General features: G+C 43.3%; 1 protein-coding gene across 3 annotated transcripts in view; it reads left to right on the top strand.

Annotated features, from left to right (window-relative positions):
* LOC137347145 (protein argonaute-1) overlaps positions 1–21,296 on the top strand; it is a 132,869-nt gene that overhangs the window by 54,382 nt on the left and 57,191 nt on the right. For all 3 annotated transcript variants that reach the window (XM_068011291.1, XM_068011290.1, XM_068011289.1), the window contains 6 exons: positions 389–570; positions 4,251–4,387; positions 9,243–9,377; positions 11,862–11,949; positions 14,886–15,033; positions 15,863–15,982. In XM_068011291.1, coding sequence (XP_067867392.1) covers positions 389–570; positions 4,251–4,387; positions 9,243–9,377; positions 11,862–11,949; positions 14,886–15,033; positions 15,863–15,982 — 810 coding nt within the window. The remainder of the gene's footprint in view (positions 1–388; positions 571–4,250; positions 4,388–9,242; positions 9,378–11,861; positions 11,950–14,885; positions 15,034–15,862; positions 15,983–21,296) is intronic.

Below are 21,296 nucleotides of genomic sequence, written 5' to 3'. Positions count from 1 at the left end.
CGCATGCTCTGTGTTGTCAGGGGACACTCTGTTGTGTGTCTGCATACTTTGATCAATACACAGTTGCACAAAGCCGGTTTAAGATCTCATATTTTTCAGTTTTATGTTTTTTGTGCATTATTTAAAATCAAAGCTACTCAGAGGACCATCGATACAAATCTGCTGTGTTTGCATAATTCCTTTCACCAGCCTATGTCTAACGGGGAAAGTGGCACATGGAGGTTGTTTGAATGCTGGTCTCTCAATGTAGCTAGTTAAATGTAAAAGTCCCATGAAATTTGCTACACTCAATCTGGATGGTCAGTTGTTTTTAGGTTGCTTTGTGAAATCAGCTCCACAGTGAACAAACTTCTTGCTGAGGTTTAATTGATCTGTGTTTAAATGTAAGGTTGACTTTGAGGTGACCATCCCTGGTGAAGGAAAAGATCGGATTTTTAAGGTTTCCATTAAATGGCTGGCAGTGGTGAGTTGGAGGCTGCTGCATGAAGCCCTCGTCAGTGGTCGAATCCAGGTTCCATTAGACTCCGTTCAAGCACTGGATGTAGCTATGAGGCACCTGGCATCAATGAGGTAATCTAACATCCTGTTGGTGTTGATGTATCAGAAGGGATAAATGTAATAGCCAGCAGTTCGAATATTTGATTTTGATTTTTTTTGTTTGTTTTGATTTTACGTTTGTAAAGGCAGGAAGAGAAGGTTGAGAGGAGATTTGATAGAATATCATGAAGGGGTCTAGACAGAGTAGATGGGAGAGAAACTGTTCCCATTGGTAGAAGAGTCAAGTACCCGAGAAGGCACTGATTTAAGGTGATTGGCAAAAGAGCCAAAGGCGACATGAGGAAAAACTTTTTTATCGCAGTGAGTGGTTAGGATCTGGAATGCAGTGCCTGAGAGTGTGGTGGAGGCAGGTTCAACTGTGGATTTCAAAAGGGAATTGGATAAGCACATGAAGGGGGAAAAAATTGCAGGGCTATGAGGAAAGGGTGGGGAAGTGGGACTAGCTGAGTTGCTCTTGCAGAGAGCTGGCAGAGGCCCAGTGGGCTGAATGGCCTCCTGTGTTGTAACCATTCTATGATTCTGCAAGTAAGTTAATACAAAGTTAGAAAAAAGCATTGTACACATCACAACATTTAAAATAAGCATATTTTCTCTCATACTGGTGTTTATAGTCCAAATGTTTACAAATATTGGAATTAAATTGATTATTTGAGAGTTAAGTGAAGCAAAGGAAATTGTTCATTTCTTCCTCCTGGAGTTTAATGTTGCTTTTGTGATTTTTCAGTAAACTGTAATCATAATTAGGGTGGCGCAGTGGCTAGCACCGCAGCCTCACAGCTCCAGCCCGGGTTCAATTCTGGGTACTGCCTGTGTGGAGTTTGCAAGTTCTCCCTGTGACCGCATGGGTTTCCACCGGGTGCTCCGGTTTCCTCCCACAGCCAAAGACTTGCAGGTTGATAGGTGAATTGGCCATTGTAAATTGCCCCTAGTGTACAAAGAACAAAGAAAATTACAGCACAGGAACAGGCCCTTCGGCCCTCCAAGCCTGCGCCGATCCAGATCCTCTATCTAAACCTGTCGCCTATTTTCTAAGGGTGTAGGTGGTAGGAGAATTGTGGGGATGTGGTAGGGAATATGGGATTAATGTAGGATTAGTATAAAAAATGGGTGGTTGATGGTCGGCACAGACTCGGTGGGCCGAAGGGCCTGTTTCAGTGCTGTATCTCTAAATATAATATAAAATATAATTTATCAAGCCCTTATTCAGACATTATATAAAATACATTTTCCTGCACATTTTATCAAGCCACTGTGCAACTGACTACCTAATATTTGCAAGAAGAATTCATTGATACATCCAGGCACCTTGCTGCAAGTGTGCTGGCATTGAGACAGGGTGGTTTGGGATTTGGGGCAGCTCTTTTGCCCTTCAATTCTTGGGGTTGGTTAGGCTGAGGACAATTGGGCGGGGGCGAGGGAAGGCCTGCACACTGGTGGTCATATTTAGAGTTTCCACCCCTCATAGGCAATGTGTGAGTTGCTATGCAAAGGGATTGATTGTACTGAGTAAACCTTTTAAGAAGGGGCCCCAAACAACCAGGTTTTTTTCCCCAGTTCCAGTCAAAGACCAAGTATCACTTGTTCTGAACAGCAGGTATCAATCCTATGTGTCAGCTGCATTTGATATGTGGAAAGGCTGCACTGTCATCACAGGGTGGGTTGCATCTTCGTGGAGCTAGTAACAAGAGTTGCGCTAGCCTGTTCATTACCCCTCTAGTGGTGAGGCTGAGCAAGCACTGAGCTGGAGTCTTTGCGATTGAAAGGTTGTTAATATTTCTATTGGTCTTAGAGACTGATCCCAGTATGGCCAGATGTGGAAATCTGAACAGAGTACATTAATGAGGGTGTTGATCGGACAAGGTCACAGAGAGTTACTGACATAGTGGCGCAGTGGTTAGCACCGCAGCCTCACAGCTCCAGCGACCCGGGTTCAATTCTGGGTACTGCCTGTGTGGAGTTTGCAAGTTCTCCCTGTGTCTGCGTGGGTTTCCTCCGGGTGCTCCGGTTTCCTCCCACAGCCAAAAGACTTGCAGGTTGGTAGGTAAATTGGCCATTATAAATTGCCCCTAGGTTAGGTAGGTGTTAGGGAAATATAGGGACAGGTGGGGATGTGGTAGGAATATGGGATTAGTGTAGGATTAGTATAAATGGGTGGTTGATGGTCGGCACAAACTCAGTGGGCCGAAGGGCCTGTTTCAGTGCTGTGTCTCTAAACTAAACTAAGAAGGTCATGGAGCAAAGGCCATTAACATACCGTTTGCCTTTGCTCCATGACCTTCTGGTCAGTAATTCTCTGTGACCTTGTCCTATCAACACCTTCTCTTTGGTTATCTCTTGCCTCAACCCCCTCTTTACTTGCTTAAAACCTATTACATTTCTAATATTTGCCAGTTCTGATGAAGGGTCACTGACCTGAAACGTTAACTCTGCACAGATGCTGCCAGACCTTCTGAGTATTCCCAGCATTTCTTGTTTTTATTTCAGATTTCCAGCATCTGCAGTATTTTGCTTTTACATTAATGAGGGTGCCCTTCTGACGCCAGCATTCATTTTTATATGCATGTTCCAGTGTTTTCCCACAATCATCATCAAAGTATTTGCCAGTTGTTTAAACAAAGTGTTGCAGTTTACTGGTCTGTCTTTGGAATTTCTTTCCTGAATAAACATCCAGAAATTAAATTCAGCCAAATTTAAGAACCATATCAAATTTTTCTTCAGTGTAGAGTAACTTCCATAATTGGGAACTGGAGTGCAAGATTTAGTGAGACCCATTGATTAGCATAACAGGGAGGCTAATCTGGCAAGGAATTTATTCTGTCCGATTGTATCGCAGAACAAAAATGTGACATTTTAGTTATTCAGGATCCTGCAATGTTAACTGCAGCCCCCCCCCCCCCGCCCCTTTCTCTTTTCTTTTTTATTATTTATTATTTTTATTATTTTATTTTAGTTTGTTTCATTCATTTTTTTTACCATGTGACTACCCACTTTTTTTCATGTTTGTGCTTTAGGCCAGGGCTATTCATTTTTCTATCAATTAACACCCTCTCTGCACTAACGCTTTGTCTTTCAACACATCATTAACATACTGTCCGCCTTTGCTCCATGACCTTCTGGTCAATTATTCTCTGTGACCCTCTGTCCTATCAACACCTTGCCCTTTGTTATCTTTTGCCCCACCCCCCACTTTATTTGCTTAAAACCTACTACATTTCTAACAGTTGCCAGTTTTGATGAAGGGTCACTGACCTGAAACAATAACTCTGCTTCTCTCTCCACAGATGCTGCCAGACCTGCTAAGTATTTCCAGCATTTCTTGTTTTTATTTTATAACTGCAGGTCTGTTGTTTTGTTTTGGTCAAGGCTAAGCCGATCTATTAGTTTCCCATGAATTTGCATTTATTTTCAGTTTCTTATCCAAATGGATCTTGGCCATCTGTTCTAAGGTTTCAAGAGGCAGCAGTGCTAAGAACATAATTCAAGCATCCATATTTACAAAATTTAAACCGCATACAGCAGTGAATAAGAAGCACAAATAGGAATGAGTTGCCTGGGCATTGACAGTCAGATTGCCAGTGTTCGGGAGGGGGCATGTCTCCTTAAGACCCCTGTTTACCCTCACCCCCCCCCCCCCCCCATCAAAAAATATGTAAGATACTAAACAGATCAATAACCCCTTTTTTAAATTTCAGGTATACTCCTGTTGGCCGCTCTTTCTTCTCTCCACCTGAGGGTTACTATCACCCGCTGGGTGGAGGTAGAGAAGTCTGGTTTGGTTTCCATCAGTCTGTCCGACCTGCCATGTGGAAAATGATGTTGAACATCGATGGTAATGCATTCTCTTTTTTGTTGAACAGTTAAATTGATTGATCTTTTACCAGTTACTGAAGGTCAGATTGTCCTTAAAAAAAAAAAATGCAATGCATGTTCTATTATTGAATATGTTTGAGCGCGCATAATTTGAAGAATGGCCACACTAGACAATGAACAGCATCTGTGGAACTATACCCTGGCAAGAGGTTTGTCTTTTTTTGGTGGGGTGAAGGGTGCTTTTGCTATCGGATGACGTTGTATGGCCATGTTAGGTCCTTTTTGGAACTTAGCATTGCTTTTAGCCACTTTTACATTAGATTTTGTCAGCTGAGTCCTGCAGCATTGGTTTTTCACTGGTTATATCAACATAAACCTGCTGAGTTGTTTTTTAGGCCAGCTTGAGGAAACACTGTTTTACACTGGGACTTGCTGGTTACTACAGTCTTGCTGGGATCAGTAAATGTGGTGGCAGCAGCAGTGCCTCTTGATGTCGATATTACAGTGTTGCACCAGCACAGCCATTTCCATTATCTTTGTCTTAATGTCATGACATAACTATCCTGTACCAGCCTTCCAGGATTGTCCTGGACTATCCAGGAATCTAGCATTAATCTTCTGGATAATGCTGCTCGCAACATGAGAGATAAATCGTAGGCTCTTTACAATAAGTGTGTTCTTTTTTTATTCGTGATAACAATATCGGCGATAGATAACAAAGGCTGTTTGGCTGGTCGGGGTGGTTGGTAGTGGCAGGCTTTGTGAAGAAACCTCCAGGTTTTAAAGCTAAATGCCAGTGAGTGACTGTCCTGAGACCTGGTGTGAAATTTAACAGCAGGCATTGTTAGCTTACATTTCTCTTATTAGCAGCACTTCAACTTCAGTGGCACATCAATGGACAGTCCTGCAATATAAGGAGGGCACTAATTAGATGTGAAACCCAAATGTTTCCACTCAGTATTAGAGAGGAGGTAGTTTCTTTAATAAGCAGTTTAATTAAATAGGTTTGTTGCTAAATAGGAGTTTTCTGTGTATCACTGTTTTCCCTGTTTGGCAGTAGCAGGTAGCCTCCAGATATGCTCACTTGGTTATATAATAATTGCCTTATTTTAAATAGAATTCACCCCCCCACCCGCCCAACTTCACAAACACAGTTTTAAAATTTCTCTTCTTATTGAGGAATGAAATGATGGCTTAAAAAAACATAAATTGCAGTTGGTAGCTGAATTTTTGATGTTCCAATGAGAGTCTGCTATTCTGTTCTTACCTAATAGTTTAATGTAGTCTACCCAAAGTAATTTTGCTTCCAATGATAACCATCAGAAAAGAGCAAGATTCTATCCTTAAGAGATAGTTTCTTGTCAGGATCAAAGAACTGGTGTGAAAATAGACAATTTTGCAAAAACACAGCAGATCCATCAGCATCTGAAAAGAGAAGGATCAGGTTAATGTTCAGAATGAGACCCTGCCCCGGAGCCTGTACTGGTGTTTGTGTTCCAGTTCATGATCTGGATGACACCTGTAATTCTATGCATGGTTATTGCTTTGAATTTGTCTCCTGTTGTATTCATTGTTGTCATTTGGCCTGTCTCATTATGAAACCTGCAAATAAGTCTTTCCACTGCTGCTCCAGCTGAAGCTGGTAGTTTTGTAGATGACAAAGTGAGAGCACTTCCTGTCTCCCCTCATACTCTCTCTGAGCTCATCTTGTCCGTGAGATCCACCTCCTGCTTCCTCAAATCCTAATCCTATTAAACTGCTGACTACCCAACTTCCCTTCGTAGCCACCATATTAGCTGATATTAAAGGTTCTCTCTGCTCAGTCGCTGTTCCCCTCTCCTTCAAATTTTTATCATCTCACCCCTCTCCTCCAAAAAAACAATCCTTGACCCCTACATCCTTGCAAACTACCAGCCTATTTTCCTCTCCAAAGTCTTTGAACATGCTGTTGCCTCTCAAATCCTTGCTCATCTTTCCCAAAATCCCATGTTTGGATCCCTCCAATCAGGTCTCCATTCTGAAGCCACACCATAACGGCTGTTATCAAAGTCACAAATGACATCCTATGTGTCTGTGACTGTGATAAACTATCCCTTCTCATCCTTCTTGACCTGTCCTGCAGCCTTTGGCACGATTAACCACACTGACCTCCTCCAGTGCCTCCACTGTCATCCAGCTGGTTGGGACTGCACTCTCCTGGTTCCATTATCTCTGGTATCCCTGAAAGATCTATCCTTGGATACCTTCTATTCCTCATCTACATGCTGCCCCTCGGCAACTTCATTCAAAAATAGAATCATGTTCCACATGTATGCTGACAACACCCAACTCTACCTCACCACCACCTCTCGTGAACCCTCCATCTATAAACTGTGACTGTAGTCCAACATCCATTATTGGATATGCAGAAATTTTTTCCAACTGAATATTGAGGAATAAGTGGGTCTTTTTCCGAGTGGCAGGTAGTGACTAGTGGGGTGCCGCAGGGATCAGTGCTTGGACCCCAGCTATTCACAATATATATTAATGATGTAGATGAGGGAATTAAATGTAATATATCCAAGTTTGCAGATGACACAAAGCTGGGTGGCAGTGTGAGCTGTGAGGAGGATGCAGACAAGCTCCATTGTGATTTGGACAGGTTGAGTGAATGGGCAAAAACATGGCAGATACAGTATAATGTGGATAAATTTGAGGTTGTTCACTTTGGTGGCAAAAACAGAAAGGCAGATTGTTATCTGAACGGCGATAGATTGGGAAAGGGGGAGGTGCAGCGAGACCCGGGTGTCCTTATGTACCAGTCGCTAAATGTAAGCATGCAGGTGCAGCAGACAGTTAAGAAGGCAAATGGAATCTTGGCCTTCATAGTGAAAGGATTCGAGTACTGATTCCTGGGATGGCAGGATTGACGTCTGAAAAGAGGGTCGATTAGGCTTGTATTCGCTAGAGCTTAGAAGAATGAGAGGGGATCTCATAGAAACCTACAAAATTCTAACAGGACTGGACAGACTGGGATGTTCCCGATGGCGGGGGAGTTCAGGACCAGGGATCACAGTCTAAGGATAAGGGTTAAGCCATTTAGGACTGAGAGGAGGAGGGGTTTCTTCACCCAGAGAGTGGTGAACCTGTGGAATTCTCTACCACAGAAAGCAGTTGAGGCCAAATCATTAAATATATTCAAGAAAGAGTTAGATATAATTCTTAGGGCTAAAGGGATATGGGGAGAAAGTGGGAACAGAGTACTGAGTTTGGATGATCAGCCATGATTGTAATGAATGGCAGTGCAGGCCTGAAGGGCCGAATGGCCTACTCCTGCTCCTATTTTATATGTTTCTATGGCTGAAGCCATTGTCTTCATTCTCCACCACAAACTCTTTTTCCTAGCCACCGACTCCATCTCTCCTCCTGGCAGTTGTCTCAGGCTGAACCAGACTGTTTTGCAATCCTGGTGTTATTTTTTACCCCGAGATGAGCTACCAACTACATAGCCATGCCATTACTAAGACTCTCTAATTCCACTTAAGTAACATCGTCCGACTCGTCCCTGCCTCAGTTCATCTACTGCTGAAACCTTCATCCAAGCCTTTGTTACCTCTAGACTTGACTATTCAAACAGACTCCTGGCTTCTCTCCCACATTTTATTCTCCATAAGCTTATGGTCATCCAAAACTCTGCTGCCTTATCCTAACTCACATCAAGTCCTGTTCACTCATCACCCCTGTGCTCACTGACCTACTTTGGCTCCTGGCATCTTGATTTTAAAATTCTTATCCTTGTTTGCAAATCCCTCCATGGCTTTGCCCCTCCCTATCCACGTAATTTCCTCCAGCCTACAACCCTCTCAGATCTCTCTGCTCCTCCAATTCCTGCCTTTTGTGCACCTCTATTTTTAACCACTCCACCATTAGTTGCTGTGCCTTCAGCTGCCTTGGCCCTTGGCACTGGAATTCCCTCTCTAAACCTCTATGTCTCTCTTCCTTTTTTTCCTTCTTTAAGATACTCCTTAAAACCTACCTTTTTGACCAAGATTTTGGTCAGCTACCCTAATATCCCCTTATGTGGCTCGGTGTCAAATTTTGTTTGATAACACTCCTATGAAAGACCTTGGGACATTTTGCTGCACCAAGGGTGCTATATAAATGCACGTTGTTTTATTTTGCAGTACTTTATCCCAAGTTTTTTGGGATGCCGATGCCAAACCAGCCTCTGTGTCGCTGTCTCATGTTTACTTATTGTCCCGTGGTGCCACCTGCTATAGGCCTGTTGAAGGATGATTTGGAAAATGGAGATATGGGCTTCGACTTGTCTGCTGTTTTCCTCCTCCATTCGTCCTATAAGAGAGAAAAAACACATGACTGTTCGCTACTCTTTCATTTTAAAAAAAATCTTTCAAAATGATGCAAATGGCGACTTAATACATTGTGTGTTTGAGTCAAATTGCAGTTTTATGTCCTGGTGCACGCATTCTAACATGTTGAATTAGCTCAGAATGGTTGGAAGTCGATTGTAAAAGTTGCAAGTATGAGCACAGAAAACTGGGTCTCTGCTATCATCAGATGGATTGTGACTGGTCGTGTTATTTTTGATAGCGTCCCTAACTGCATGGAACTTCACATGAGGAGTTGATAGCATAACAGCGACAACTTGCATTTATTTAGTACCTTTTGTGAAGTTTCACAACATTAAAGGTGCTGTCTCAATGCAAGTTATAAAAATTGCTTCAGGCGGCTGTAATGTTACTACGAAGTTTCTTCAGTGTTAATAGTTTTCACCAGTCACTTCTAAACAGCTGATTTCAAACTCATGTTGCACTGGGTCAATTATAGGACTGTGGTGATAATCACTGACCACAGTCATTTTTTTCCTATTTTAGTGTCAGCGACAGCTTTCTACAAAGCACAGCCAGTGATTGAGTTTATGTGTGAAGTCCTTGACATACGGAATATTGATGAGCAGCCAAAGCCTCTTACTGACTCGCAAAGAGTGCGTTTTACAAAAGAAATAAAAGGTAGGTTTCATCACTTGTTTTTTGTTATGGTTGTTTTGGAGTTTAGTCACGATTATGTTAAGTGAGCGCAGCAGCTATTTGCATGCAGCAAGGTCCACAAGCAGTAATGAATGACCAGTCTATTTATGGAGGTGTTGGCTGGAAGAGAATGCTGGTCAGGACACCTGGAGAACTCCCTGCTGTTATTTAGCTGCTTATACGATGACCTTGCATTCATATAGCACCTTATCACATCTTCAGGATTTTGCAACCAGTGGATTATTTTTTTAAATGTGGTCAGTCTTGTAATGCACATTGTAATAGCCAATGTGTAAAATGAAAGGTCCTACAAACAGCAAATGAATGAAGGACCAGATCATCTCTCTCAGCGACATGAGTTGAGGAATGAGTGATGGCCAAAACACAGGAGGAGTGTCTGCTCTACTTTGAATAGCGTCACATCAGCAGGTAGACATGACTTTAGATTAATGTCTCCTGAAGGAGGCATTTCCAACAGTGCAGCAACACAATACTGTACTGGAATATAGACTTAGAACTTTGGCTGTCATCCTCACATGCTTGGTCTCCACAGTCCCGGTAGTCCACAGACAATGGACAGATGAAAGCAAGACTACTGGACTTGTTAGATTAGTGGCTGGAAGACACATTTTTCCCTTTTCTTGGTGCATTTGGTGATTTACCTCTGGCTACGGAAAGATCTGTGTATTCAAGGATTTTCAGATCAGCTCTGATGATGTCACATAATCATCCGTTGTGGAGTTACTTCAGTGGCACTGCACATGTGCAATGGCCAGCTTGTCATGGCCATTCTGCATGTCCTTACCCCTGGAATACACTTTGTTGCCATACCAAAGGAACATATCTATAATTTCATCTGCAATACACACTATTGATAGTACAGCACATCGTTAGTACTCCATTGAAGTATCAACATAGATTATGTACTCAAGTCCTGGAGGGTGCTTGAACTCAGTACCTTCTAACTCAGCTGTGAGTACCATCATTGAGCCAAGCAAAGTTGCCAAAAACCACACACAAATTTCTGAGAGATTGTTGGGTGAAATGGGCTAAATTCTACTATGCCCTGTTCATCATTTTACAAAAAAATTAAGATGCTTAGTAGTACAATATTTGTTGACTAGATTTATAGTATTTATATCTCCCCTAAAAGTTGTTACATACCAATTTAAATAAGTAGTAATGAAAGTCCAGTTAAAACGCATCACTTTGCATTCATACACAAATTGGAGATTGGGAGAGTTCAGACTATTTTCAGAAGTTATGCCCGTGGCATGAAACTTGCCCTTTTGGAAAAAAAAACCCTGAAACTTGGCACATTTATGCATAGTTTGGTATCTCTATAGTGCTGGTCTTCAGATTCTTTTGTTCGTTGTATTGTGGGAAACTGGGAGTGAGGAGGAAATAATCAGTCGTGAAGCTACCAATGAGCTTGTTTTATGGGAGAATAATAATCTGAGATTGAAGTTGCCTTCCAGCGTCTGTGTCTTTATTCAGTGGACAAAACATAACAGATCTGCCACTTCGCTACAACAGCATTCCTCCCATGCCACAAAACCATTCATATGCTATATAAACAGAATTGCCAGTAGCTTTTTCTAAAAAGCACAAACACTAACATAAATATTCAAACTGGAAAGGAGATTTCTTTGTGTTAATGGCTTTCCTGTTAGCAGGTACGCACCTGATATTATTACTGAATAACAAAAGATTGTGCATATTGTCTGAAAAGCTGTTAAATCATTTATCAGGTTAAGTGGAATATTCTCCCACACCACCCCCGTCCCCTGATGCAAACAAACGCACTCATTGTTGCCCTTTTATATTAAGAACCACTTAGTGGTATTCCCTTGACGCTGAGTCTGCCCCATTTATACTGTGGGCAGATTTGACAACAATGAGAAATCTGTGCAGTTAGTTTAGCATTCGGTTTGCTAATTGAACAATATTCACCAGACATTCCCTGATGTTGCCAGTGATATGCAATGTAGCAGTTATGAAATGCATTGTCGCCCAGACCCAAGATTGTGAACCTGAACTGAGTGTAATTCACAGGATCTGTTCAGCTTTCTTGCAAGCTGTACTCTTGTTCCGAGACACTGGGGAAATCTGCTCAAGGAGAGTTTTCGGGTTCCAGAGGCAAGAGATCATTTACACTGCAGGGTTGCCTTCTGTCACCTAGTTCAAATGCTCATTTTCTTATGTGATCCTAGAGGGTGAGCATCAGCAGGTGCTTTTTCACTGATGGGCGATTCACTGGCAAATCACGTCCTGTTCTCAATGGACAACCGCTTTTGGTAGAGGTCACTGCATGGATGGCACCCAACTCAATCAACTAGCTCAGCCCAAGCAGGGGATGCGACTTTGGATCTTGATGGTCGACTACTCACTGCTCCAATCAGCTGAACCATCGAGGGACCTCTAGTATTCTGGGTCTTGATGATCTTTCTGTTCTGGCCTCCATAGGTTTAAAAGTGGAGGTGACTCACTGCGGACAGATGAAGAGGAAGTATCGAGTGTGCAATGTCACCCGGCGGCCAGCCAGTCACCAGACGTGAGTACACACTCACTATAATACGGTGAAGTTAAAGTGGTTCACTCTGTGCTTTTTCATACATATCTGTGAAAAGCAGTCTGGTTAGATGAGCTTTGCGCCAGACTTCATTGCACACATTTATTTCTGGGTTACAGGCCACCAGTGGGCTGGAGACCAATATCCAAGTAACTAATATATATGTAATGAAGCAAGGTGAGATTGACTAGTTGATGGAAGCAAAAAGGGTATACACTCACAACCAGTTAGGTGTACACCTGAGAAGTGTGTATAACCTCTGATCCAAATTGATGCTTGATGCCATGTGATATCCAGGTAGAAAATCTTTCTCCAGAGTATCTATTCACTATCAGTATGCCAGAATGCACACTGGACTGCCTTATAGTGTGGCATAATAATGCAATGTCAACACTTACTAAAATGATACTTAAATTCAAAAAGTAGAACAAATAGAGGACAGTGAGATAATAAGGAGAAATCTGAAAATACTGAAAAACAAATAAAAATAAAAAATGCTGGAAATACACAGCAGGTGGGTCATCATTTGAAAAAGGTAGGATAACATTTTGGGTACTGCCAAGTAGGTGTGCCTCTTGCTATTCACAGAGGAAAGATATCTACTCCAAACTTTAACTTGTCCTTTTGTCTTTTCAAATGCTGAAGGACCTGCTGTTTTTTCCCACCATTTTCTGTTTTATTTTTGCACATAGTGGCTTCTGTCTTTCACAAATGGCTGCGTTTGCAGACATCGTAACCACTAGGTGGCGCAGTACTTGCACATGCGCAAATGCAGCCTCATGCACTGAAACGTCACTGTCTGCAATGTTTTTGACAGCTGCCAGTAGTAAAGATGTCACTGCTCAATTTATCACAAAAGCAAATGAAACCCAAATGCCCACAGTGGCTGTGATCGTCGCCTCCATCCCACCCCCAACAGTACCCCGCTTCCTCCTGCCATTGCGCTTCTCTTCGCCGCTGCCTCCCGCGCCTGTCTGCTCGCCACTTGCTCCATGCCTCGCCACTTTTCCCCCCTCGGCCACTCGCTCCCCTCTTCACCCCCCAACCCCCCCCCCCCCTCCCCACCCATGGGCCACTCGCTCCCAGCCTCGCCAATTCATCCCCTCTGCTCCCTGCTTGCGTCCCGCTCGCAGTCTCCCTCCCCTCCCTATCATGTCACTCTCTCTCTCTCTCTCTCCTGCTTCCCCCATGTGGGTAAGAAAGGCAGCGATTACAGGAGGGATGGGAAAACAGAGGCAGAGCAGAAGGGATGAAGCGGCGAGGCTGGGAGCGAATGGCCCAAAGGTGGGAATTGGGGGTGAAGCGGGGAGCAAGCAGCCGAGGGAGGAGAAGTGGCAGGGGGCAAGCAGACGTTGCATTACGCGATTACGTTTTCGCGCGCATGTGCAAATTAGTCCTGGCAAACCGGGTGCTGACATAGGCTGTGCATGCGCAGCACCATACTGACAGCAAGGGTCCGTTCTGTGCATGTGCAATGCTGGGAGCGCTCTGATGATGTCGGCGCTGGGCTGCATTGTCAGAGTCACTTTGTTCACAAACCATAAAGATATGTGAACATATCCTGTAACAATAGAGTTACTGGCTTACATTTACTGTCTAGCTCAGTCATTTCTGTGCAAAGGTGAAAGATATGAATATACTGTAAATATGTATTGGCATGCATAGTTTGGGTGTATAATGTACTCGTTGCTGGAAAGTAGATTTTTCCCTGTTTTTCGTAAATGAAATTCTATAAAGCTCTAAAGAGCTATAATCTAAAATATAACAAGTGATTATAACCACACTCAGTATATGCCACCTCTTTTTTCTGAACATTCTGAAGCCTGCAACCGTTTATAAAAGCTGCCTTGAAATTCCTGAAACAACTGTAATACTTGCATTTATATAATGCATTTACCTTAGCGAGCATCATAAGACACTTCAGAGGTGGAACCGATACTGCGCAATTGTACAATAATTAGAAAAGGTGACAAAAATCCTGACAAAGGGGTAGATTTTGCAGAGAGCGCAGAAAGGTGGAGAGATTTAGGGAGAAATTTCTAGAGTGAATGGCTCAGGTGTAGAGAGGGTGGGATACAAAAAAGGTCAGAGTCACAATAGATGATTTACAGTAGGATGTAGGAATCAGCGGTTGTGGGGTTGAGGCAAGGCTGATGAGGAATTTGTAAATGAGAACAAGGATGTTTAAATTGTAACATAGGATTTTACTGTGCAGAAATCTGCTACTCAGCCCAACAGGTTTATGCCAGTGTTAATGCTCCAAATAAACTTCCTGATCTAACCCTGTCAGCATATCCTTCTATTCCTTTTTGCCTCATTTACTTAACTAATTTCCCTTAAATGCATCTATTACTTGCTTCAACCACTCCCTGTGGTAGAGAATTCCAAATTTTCACCACTCTCTGAGCAAAGAATTTTCTTCTGAATTTCTTAGTAATAAATGACCTGTTTTAGTAGGGAACTGGGAGCCAGTAGAGGTTGGCAAGGACAGCAGTAATGGGGAGTGTGACTTAGCGTAAGGGGAGGCGGGCAGAATATTGGGAGGTTATGTAGAGTGGAACACATTAGGCCAGCAAGAAGAACGAAGTTAAGCCTGGAGATAAAGTGAATGGAGACTTCAGTGCAGTGCGGTTTATCTAAGAGCAAGGGCAAACAGTGTTACAGAAATGAAAATAAATAGTCTTGGTTATTAATAGGATATGAGATTTGAAGAATATCAGGATCCAGCAGGACACTGTCAGGTTCTGCCTGAGGGAAAATTAAATTGTGAGCTAAGGTGTAGAGGTTTTGGTGGGACTGAAACACAGTGGGCCTCAGCCATGCTGATAAATGAGAGGAAGCGGAGGCAAGGGCTTCAGTGTTCGTGAACATCTAGTAAAATGTAATAATAATCGCAACATGGCTATGTTTTCTCCCAGGTTCCCTCTGCAGTTGGAGAGTGGGCAGACTGTGGAGTGCACAGTAGCGCAATATTTCAAACAGAAATACAACCTTCAGCTAAAGTACCCACACCTACCCTGTCTACAGGTGGGACAGGAACAGAAGCACACCTATCTGCCTCTCGAGGTGAGATGTAATTGCTGTGTGGCTGAAGGGAGAGTCTATACAGCCGCAAAAGAGCGAGCAAGAGCACAGGGAAATTTGTGAGGCCAAAGATAAGAGCCTCTAAAGCAAGAGGGGGCTATTGGGAGCTGATTTAAAATAAAATTTATGGTAGCAACCAGCTGAATTTTACGAAGAGCCAAGGTGGGAGTGGGTCTGGAGAATGAACTGGGGAAAGCATGAGGATTGATGCAGACTGGGAGCAGGTTTGGCAGCAAGACCTCTCGTTATGTTTTTTAAAAATTTAACAGCAGCATTTATTTTAATATCTTAAAAGAAGGGTTGCTTAAAGTGAGGGTTACAGTTGATGCAGCTAGGTGCAGCACAGAGCACACTTGAGTTGTGTAGAGTAGAGGCTATGGTGCTGAAGGATGATGGAAAGGAAGGTGCAGTCGCACCATCTGGTGGCAGGCAGCTTGCAGTTACAGTGTGATGAACTGCTAAAATGTTTACTCTGGATTTTCCCATTACAAAAAGCATGGCTGAAAAATGGTGGCCGTCAGTTCATTGTCATGTTGCTGCAACCTGTGAAAAACATGCATGTAGGACATGGCAGCTGATTAAAAATATAAACGTAGCTTCTGAATAATTGCTCTGCCCTGGCAGTAAAATTCATTGCTCTATCATGATGTTTTGCAGTATCATACCCCTATCTTTTCTCAATCGTCAGAATACTTGTTTCACTGGATTCACTGCAGTCATGCATCAGGAATAAAATAAAAAGCCACAATATCCTACATTACTTGTAAAGAATGTCTTGTACAGAACTGAGATGACTTGTTTTCTTTCATAGGTGTGTAACATAGTACCTGGGCAGCGGTGCATCAAAAAACTTACAGACAATCAGACGTCAACGATGATTAAAGCGACAGCACGGTCAGCGCCAGACAGGCAGGAAGAGATCAGTCGACTGGTGAGTGGTGGCAAGCCATAACATACAGTTAATTCCTGGTGTAAAATTCATTTGTATCATGTGTTTGATTCATATTTCAGTGTCACTGGGGTGGTCAGTGCATGTTTTTAGGATAATAGTCAATAGTTTTCACTTCTATTTGGCAGTTTAGCTCATGAAAACCAGATTGTGAGAAGCTAATTTACTTCATGTAATCATAGAACTTACAGCAGGGTAGGAGGCCATTCACCCCATTGTGCTGGTGCTGCTTTTCAACTGAAGCTGACTGATCTATTCCCGTTTCTCTGTTTCCTTTCATCTTTTTCAAACACTGTTCAGTTCTCCTTTAAAGTATGTTGTAATCTTGTCTCGATAGCCACTTGTGGTAACACATACCATCTTCCACTAATCATCCACATGAAAATATTTCTTCTAACTCTCCTATCCTCCTCCTAATAACAATTCTGAATCTTTTACCTTTGTAACTGATTTGCTTCAGAGGAGACTAACTTTCATTGTTTACCTTTGCAATCATAATTTTGAAAACCTGTATTTGATTCCGTTAACCTTCGATGTACCAGTGAAGAAAGCACCAATTTTTCTTCATAACTGTAACCTTTCATTCCTAGCATAATTCCAGTCAACCTTCACCATGCTCTTCCTATGGTTATAATATTATATATAAGTACTATATGTAATTTTTATTTATTTTATTTTTTATTTAGAGATACAGCACTGAAACAGGCCCTTCGGCCCACCGAGTCTGTGCCGACCAACAACCGCCCATTTATACTAATCCTACATTAATCCCATATTCCCTCCCACATCCCCACCATTCTCCTACCACCTACCAACCTACACTAGGGGCAATTTACAATGGCCAATTTACCTATCAACCTGCAAGTCTTTGGCTGTGGGAGGAAACCGGAGCAGCCGGCAGAAATCCACGCGGTCACAGGGAGAACTTGCAAACTCCACACAGGCAGTAGCCAGAACTGAACCCAGGTCGCTGGAGCTGTGAGGCTGCGGTGCTAACCACTGTGCCACTGTGAGCACGTTACAACCATAGAAAGTCTACAGAAACCCCTGTACTGCCATCACCCCATCCTTGCCAAGCACTACTGGCTGTCTAAACCATAGCAAGTTGATATTAAGATCCTCCTCTTCATATTCAAATCTTTGCAGGCCTCACTGTACCCGAAAACAACCACCACATATTCAATCTCACATACATCTTTAACTCCTCCAACACCAGGCCACTTCTCATCTCTGATGCTCTCTGCCCTACCATTGGCACCTGCTCTTTCAGCCATTACACCACAACTGTTGAAACCCCCAGACTCCCATCTTGTTACTTCCCTCTTCATTTTCAAAAGCTTTCTAAAACCCTTGCTGCTCGACTGTGCTTTCTGCTTCAACCCCTGATGCACCCTAATATGCTGCCTCTTCAGCGTTATCTGCAACCATGTTGTCAACTTTCATACACATAATACACATACTAATGACACCCAGCATTACCTCTGCTCAACTTGATTTGTTATGCCATCTGACCGCTTGTTTTGACATCACGTTGTGGATGAGATGGAACCTTCTCCAGCTTGTCACCTAGCAAGACCTAAACTGTTCTGTCCACTCCTCATCACAACATAGCCCTGATTCTATCCTGCTTATACACTGCTTACTGAAGTAAGGCTGAACTCAGTAGTGTGCAGAATTTTGCTGTCCTGCTTGACCTGAAGCTGAACTTGCAGTCTCACATCTGGTCTATTGCTAAGACCGTTTTCATTTCTGCAATATTGCCCACCTTTTATCCCTGCTTCATCTCTGTCACTATTGAAACCTTTATCCACTCACTTGTCATCTCTGAGCTCAATATCTTTATTGATTTCCTTCCTGGCTTCCCATCCTGTAGAAATTCTAACTTATCCAGATCTCTGCACACTGCGTCCAGTTTTGCTCACTTTTTACACCTGCCTTCGCCAACCGGCACTAGGCCTCATAGAAACAGGAGTAGGCCATTCAGCCCTTCGAGCCTGCTCCGCCATTCGATAAGATCATGGCTGATCTGACTGTGGTCTCAACTCCACTTTCCTGTATGCCCCTCAAAATCCTTGATTCCCTTGTCTATCAAAAATCTATCTAACTCTGCCTTGAATATATTCAATGACCCAGCCTCCACTGTTTTCTGGGGAAGAGAATTCCACAGACTAACAACCCTCTGAGAGAAAAAATTTCTCCATCTCTGTTTGAAAAGGGAGCCTTCTTAATTTTAAACTGTGTCCCCTAGTTCTAGTCTCCCCCACAAGAGGAAACATCTTCCCGGTATCCACCCTATCAATCCCCTCTGGATCTTCTCAGGAGTTTTAATAAGATCATCTCTCATTCTTCTAAACTTCAAGTGATAAAGGCCCAACCTGTTCCATCGTTCTTCTTAAGATAAGTCCTTCATCCCAGGAATAAGTCGAGTGAACCTTCTCTGAATTGCCTCTATTGCAATTATATCCTTTTTCAAATAAGGAGACCAAAACTGTACACAGTGCTCCAGATGTAATCTCACTAAGGCCCTGTACAGCTGCAGTAAAACTTCCCTACTTTTATATTCTATTTCCTTTGCAATAAATGCCAACATTCCATTTGCCTTCCTAATCACTTGCTGTACCTGCATACTAACTTGTGATTCATGTACAAGGACACCCAGATCCCTCTGTACCACCGAGTTCTGCAATCTCTCTCCATTTAAATAATGTACTGCCTTTCTATTCTTCCTGCCAAAGTGGACAAGTTCACATTTTCCCACATTATACTCCATCTGCCGAAATTTTGCCCACTCGCTTAACCTATCCATAACACCTTGTAGATTCTTTACATTTTCTTGACAACTTACTTCCACTTAACGTTATCGGCAAATTTAATGACCATACATTTGGTCCCTTCATCCAAGTCATTTATATAGATTGTAAATAGTTGAGGCCCCAGCACCGATCCCTGTGACACTCCACTAGTTACAGCTTGCCAACCTAAAAAAGACCCATTTATTCCTACTCTCTGCTTCCTGTTAGCCATACTAATACGTTACCCCCTACACCATGCGTTCTTATTTTGTTTAATAACCTTTGATGTGGCACCTTATCAAATGCCTTTTGGAAATTCAAGAACACCACCTGTACAGGTTCCCCTTTATCCACCTTGCTTGTTACTTCCTCAAAGAACTCTGGTTCACTAATGTACTTAAGGGAAAGAAATCTGCTGTCCTTACCTGGTCTGGCCTAAATGTGACTCCAGATCCACAGCAATATGGTTGAGTCTTAAATGTCCTCTGAAATGGCCTAGCAAGCCACTCGGTTGTATCTAACCGTTACAAAATTGATGAGGAATGAAACTGGACGGACCACCCAGCATCAACCTAGGCACCGCAAACGACAACGGCAAACCCAGCCCTGTCGACCCTGCAAAGTCCTCCTTACTAACATCTGGGGGCTTGTGCCAAAGTTGAGAGAGCTGTCCCACAGACTAGTCAAGCAGCAGCCTGACATAGTCATGCTCATGGAATCATATCTTACAAGCAATGTCCCAGACACTGCCATCACCATCCCCGGGTATGTTCTGTCCCACTGGCAGGACACACCCAGCAGAGGTGACAGTACAGTACTATACAGTCGGGAGGGAATTGCCCAGGGAGCCCTCAACATCAACTCCAGACCCCATGAAGTCTCATAGCATTAGTTTGAACATGGGCAAGGAAACCTCCTACTGATTACCACCTACCGCCCTCCCTCAACTGATGAATCAGTACTCCTCCATGTTGAACACCACTTGGAGGAAGCACTGAGCGTGGTAAGGGCGCAGAATGTACTCTGGGTGGGGACTTCAATGTCCATCACAAAGAGTGACTTAGTAGCCCCACTATTGACCAGCTTGCCGAGTCCTAAAGGACATAGCTGCTAGACTGGGTCTGCGGCAGGTGGTGAGGGAACCAACGAAAGGGCAAAACATACTTGACCTCGTCCTCACCAATCTGCCTGCCGCAGATGCATATGTCCATGACAGTATTGGCAGGAGTGATCACCACACAGTCCTTGTGGAGACAAAGTTCCATCTTCACATTGAGGATACCCTTCATCGTGTTGTGTGCACTACCACCGTGCTAAATGGGGTAGATTTCGAACAGATCTAGCAACTCAAAACTGGACATCCATGAGGCACTATGAACCATCAGCAGCAGCTGAATTGTACTCAACCACAATCTGTAACCTCATGGCCCGGCATATCCCCACGCTATCATTACCATCAAGCCGGGGAAATCAACCCTGGTTCAATGAAGAGTGCAGGAAGGCATGCCAGAAGCTGCACCAGGCATACCTCAAAGTGAGGTGTCAATCTGGTGAAGCTACAACACAGGACTCCTTGTGTGCCAAACTGCATAAGCAGCATGTGATAGAGCTAAGCGATCCCACAACCAATGGATCAGATCTAAACTCTGCAGTTCTTCCACATCCAGTCATGAATGGTGGTGGCCAATTAAACAACAGGAGGAGGTGGCTCCACAAATATCCCCATCCTCAATAATGGGGGAGCCCAGCACATCAGTGCAAAAGATGAGACTGAAGCATTTGCAACAATCCTCAGCCAGAAATGCTGAGTGGATGATCCATCTTGGCCTCCTCCTGAAGTCCCCAGCATCACAGATGCCAGCGACTGAAGGCACTGGATACATACAAACTAGGAGCAGAAGTAGGTCATTCGGCCCCTCGAGCCTGCTCCGCCATTCAATAAGATCATGGCTGATCTGTTTGTGTTTCGAATTCCACACTCCCATCTACCCCAATAACCTTTGATTCCCTTGCCGAACAAGAATCTATCTACCTCACCTTAAAAATGTTCAATGACCCCGCCTCCACCACTTTCTGAGGCAGAGAGTTCCAAAATCCCACAACCCTCTGAGAAAAAATTTCTTCTCATCTCTGTTCTAAAAGGGCAACCCCTAATTTTAAAACCTTGCCCCCTAGTTCTGGACTCACCCACAAGAGGATACATCCTTTCCACATCCACCTTGTCAAGACCGTTCAGGATCTTATAAACTTCGATCAAGTCTCCCCTCACTCTTCTAAACTCCAGTGAAAACAAGCCCAGTCTGTCCAACCTTTCCTCATAAGACAACCCGCTCATTCCAGGTATCAATCTAGTGAACCGCCTCCAATGTATTTACATCCTTCCTTAAATAAGGAGACCAAAACTGCACACAGTATTCGAGATGTGGTCTCACCAGTGCCCTGCATAACTGAAGCATAACATTCCAGCAATAGTACTGAAGACCTTTGCTCCAGAACTTGCCACA

This window comes from Heterodontus francisci, chromosome 31 (assembly GCF_036365525.1).
Source record: "Heterodontus francisci isolate sHetFra1 chromosome 31, sHetFra1.hap1, whole genome shotgun sequence".
Lineage (NCBI taxonomy): Eukaryota > Metazoa > Chordata > Chondrichthyes > Heterodontiformes > Heterodontidae > Heterodontus > Heterodontus francisci.
Note: the sequence above shows the minus strand (reverse complement) of the source record. Positions and strands in the feature narration are given on the sequence as shown.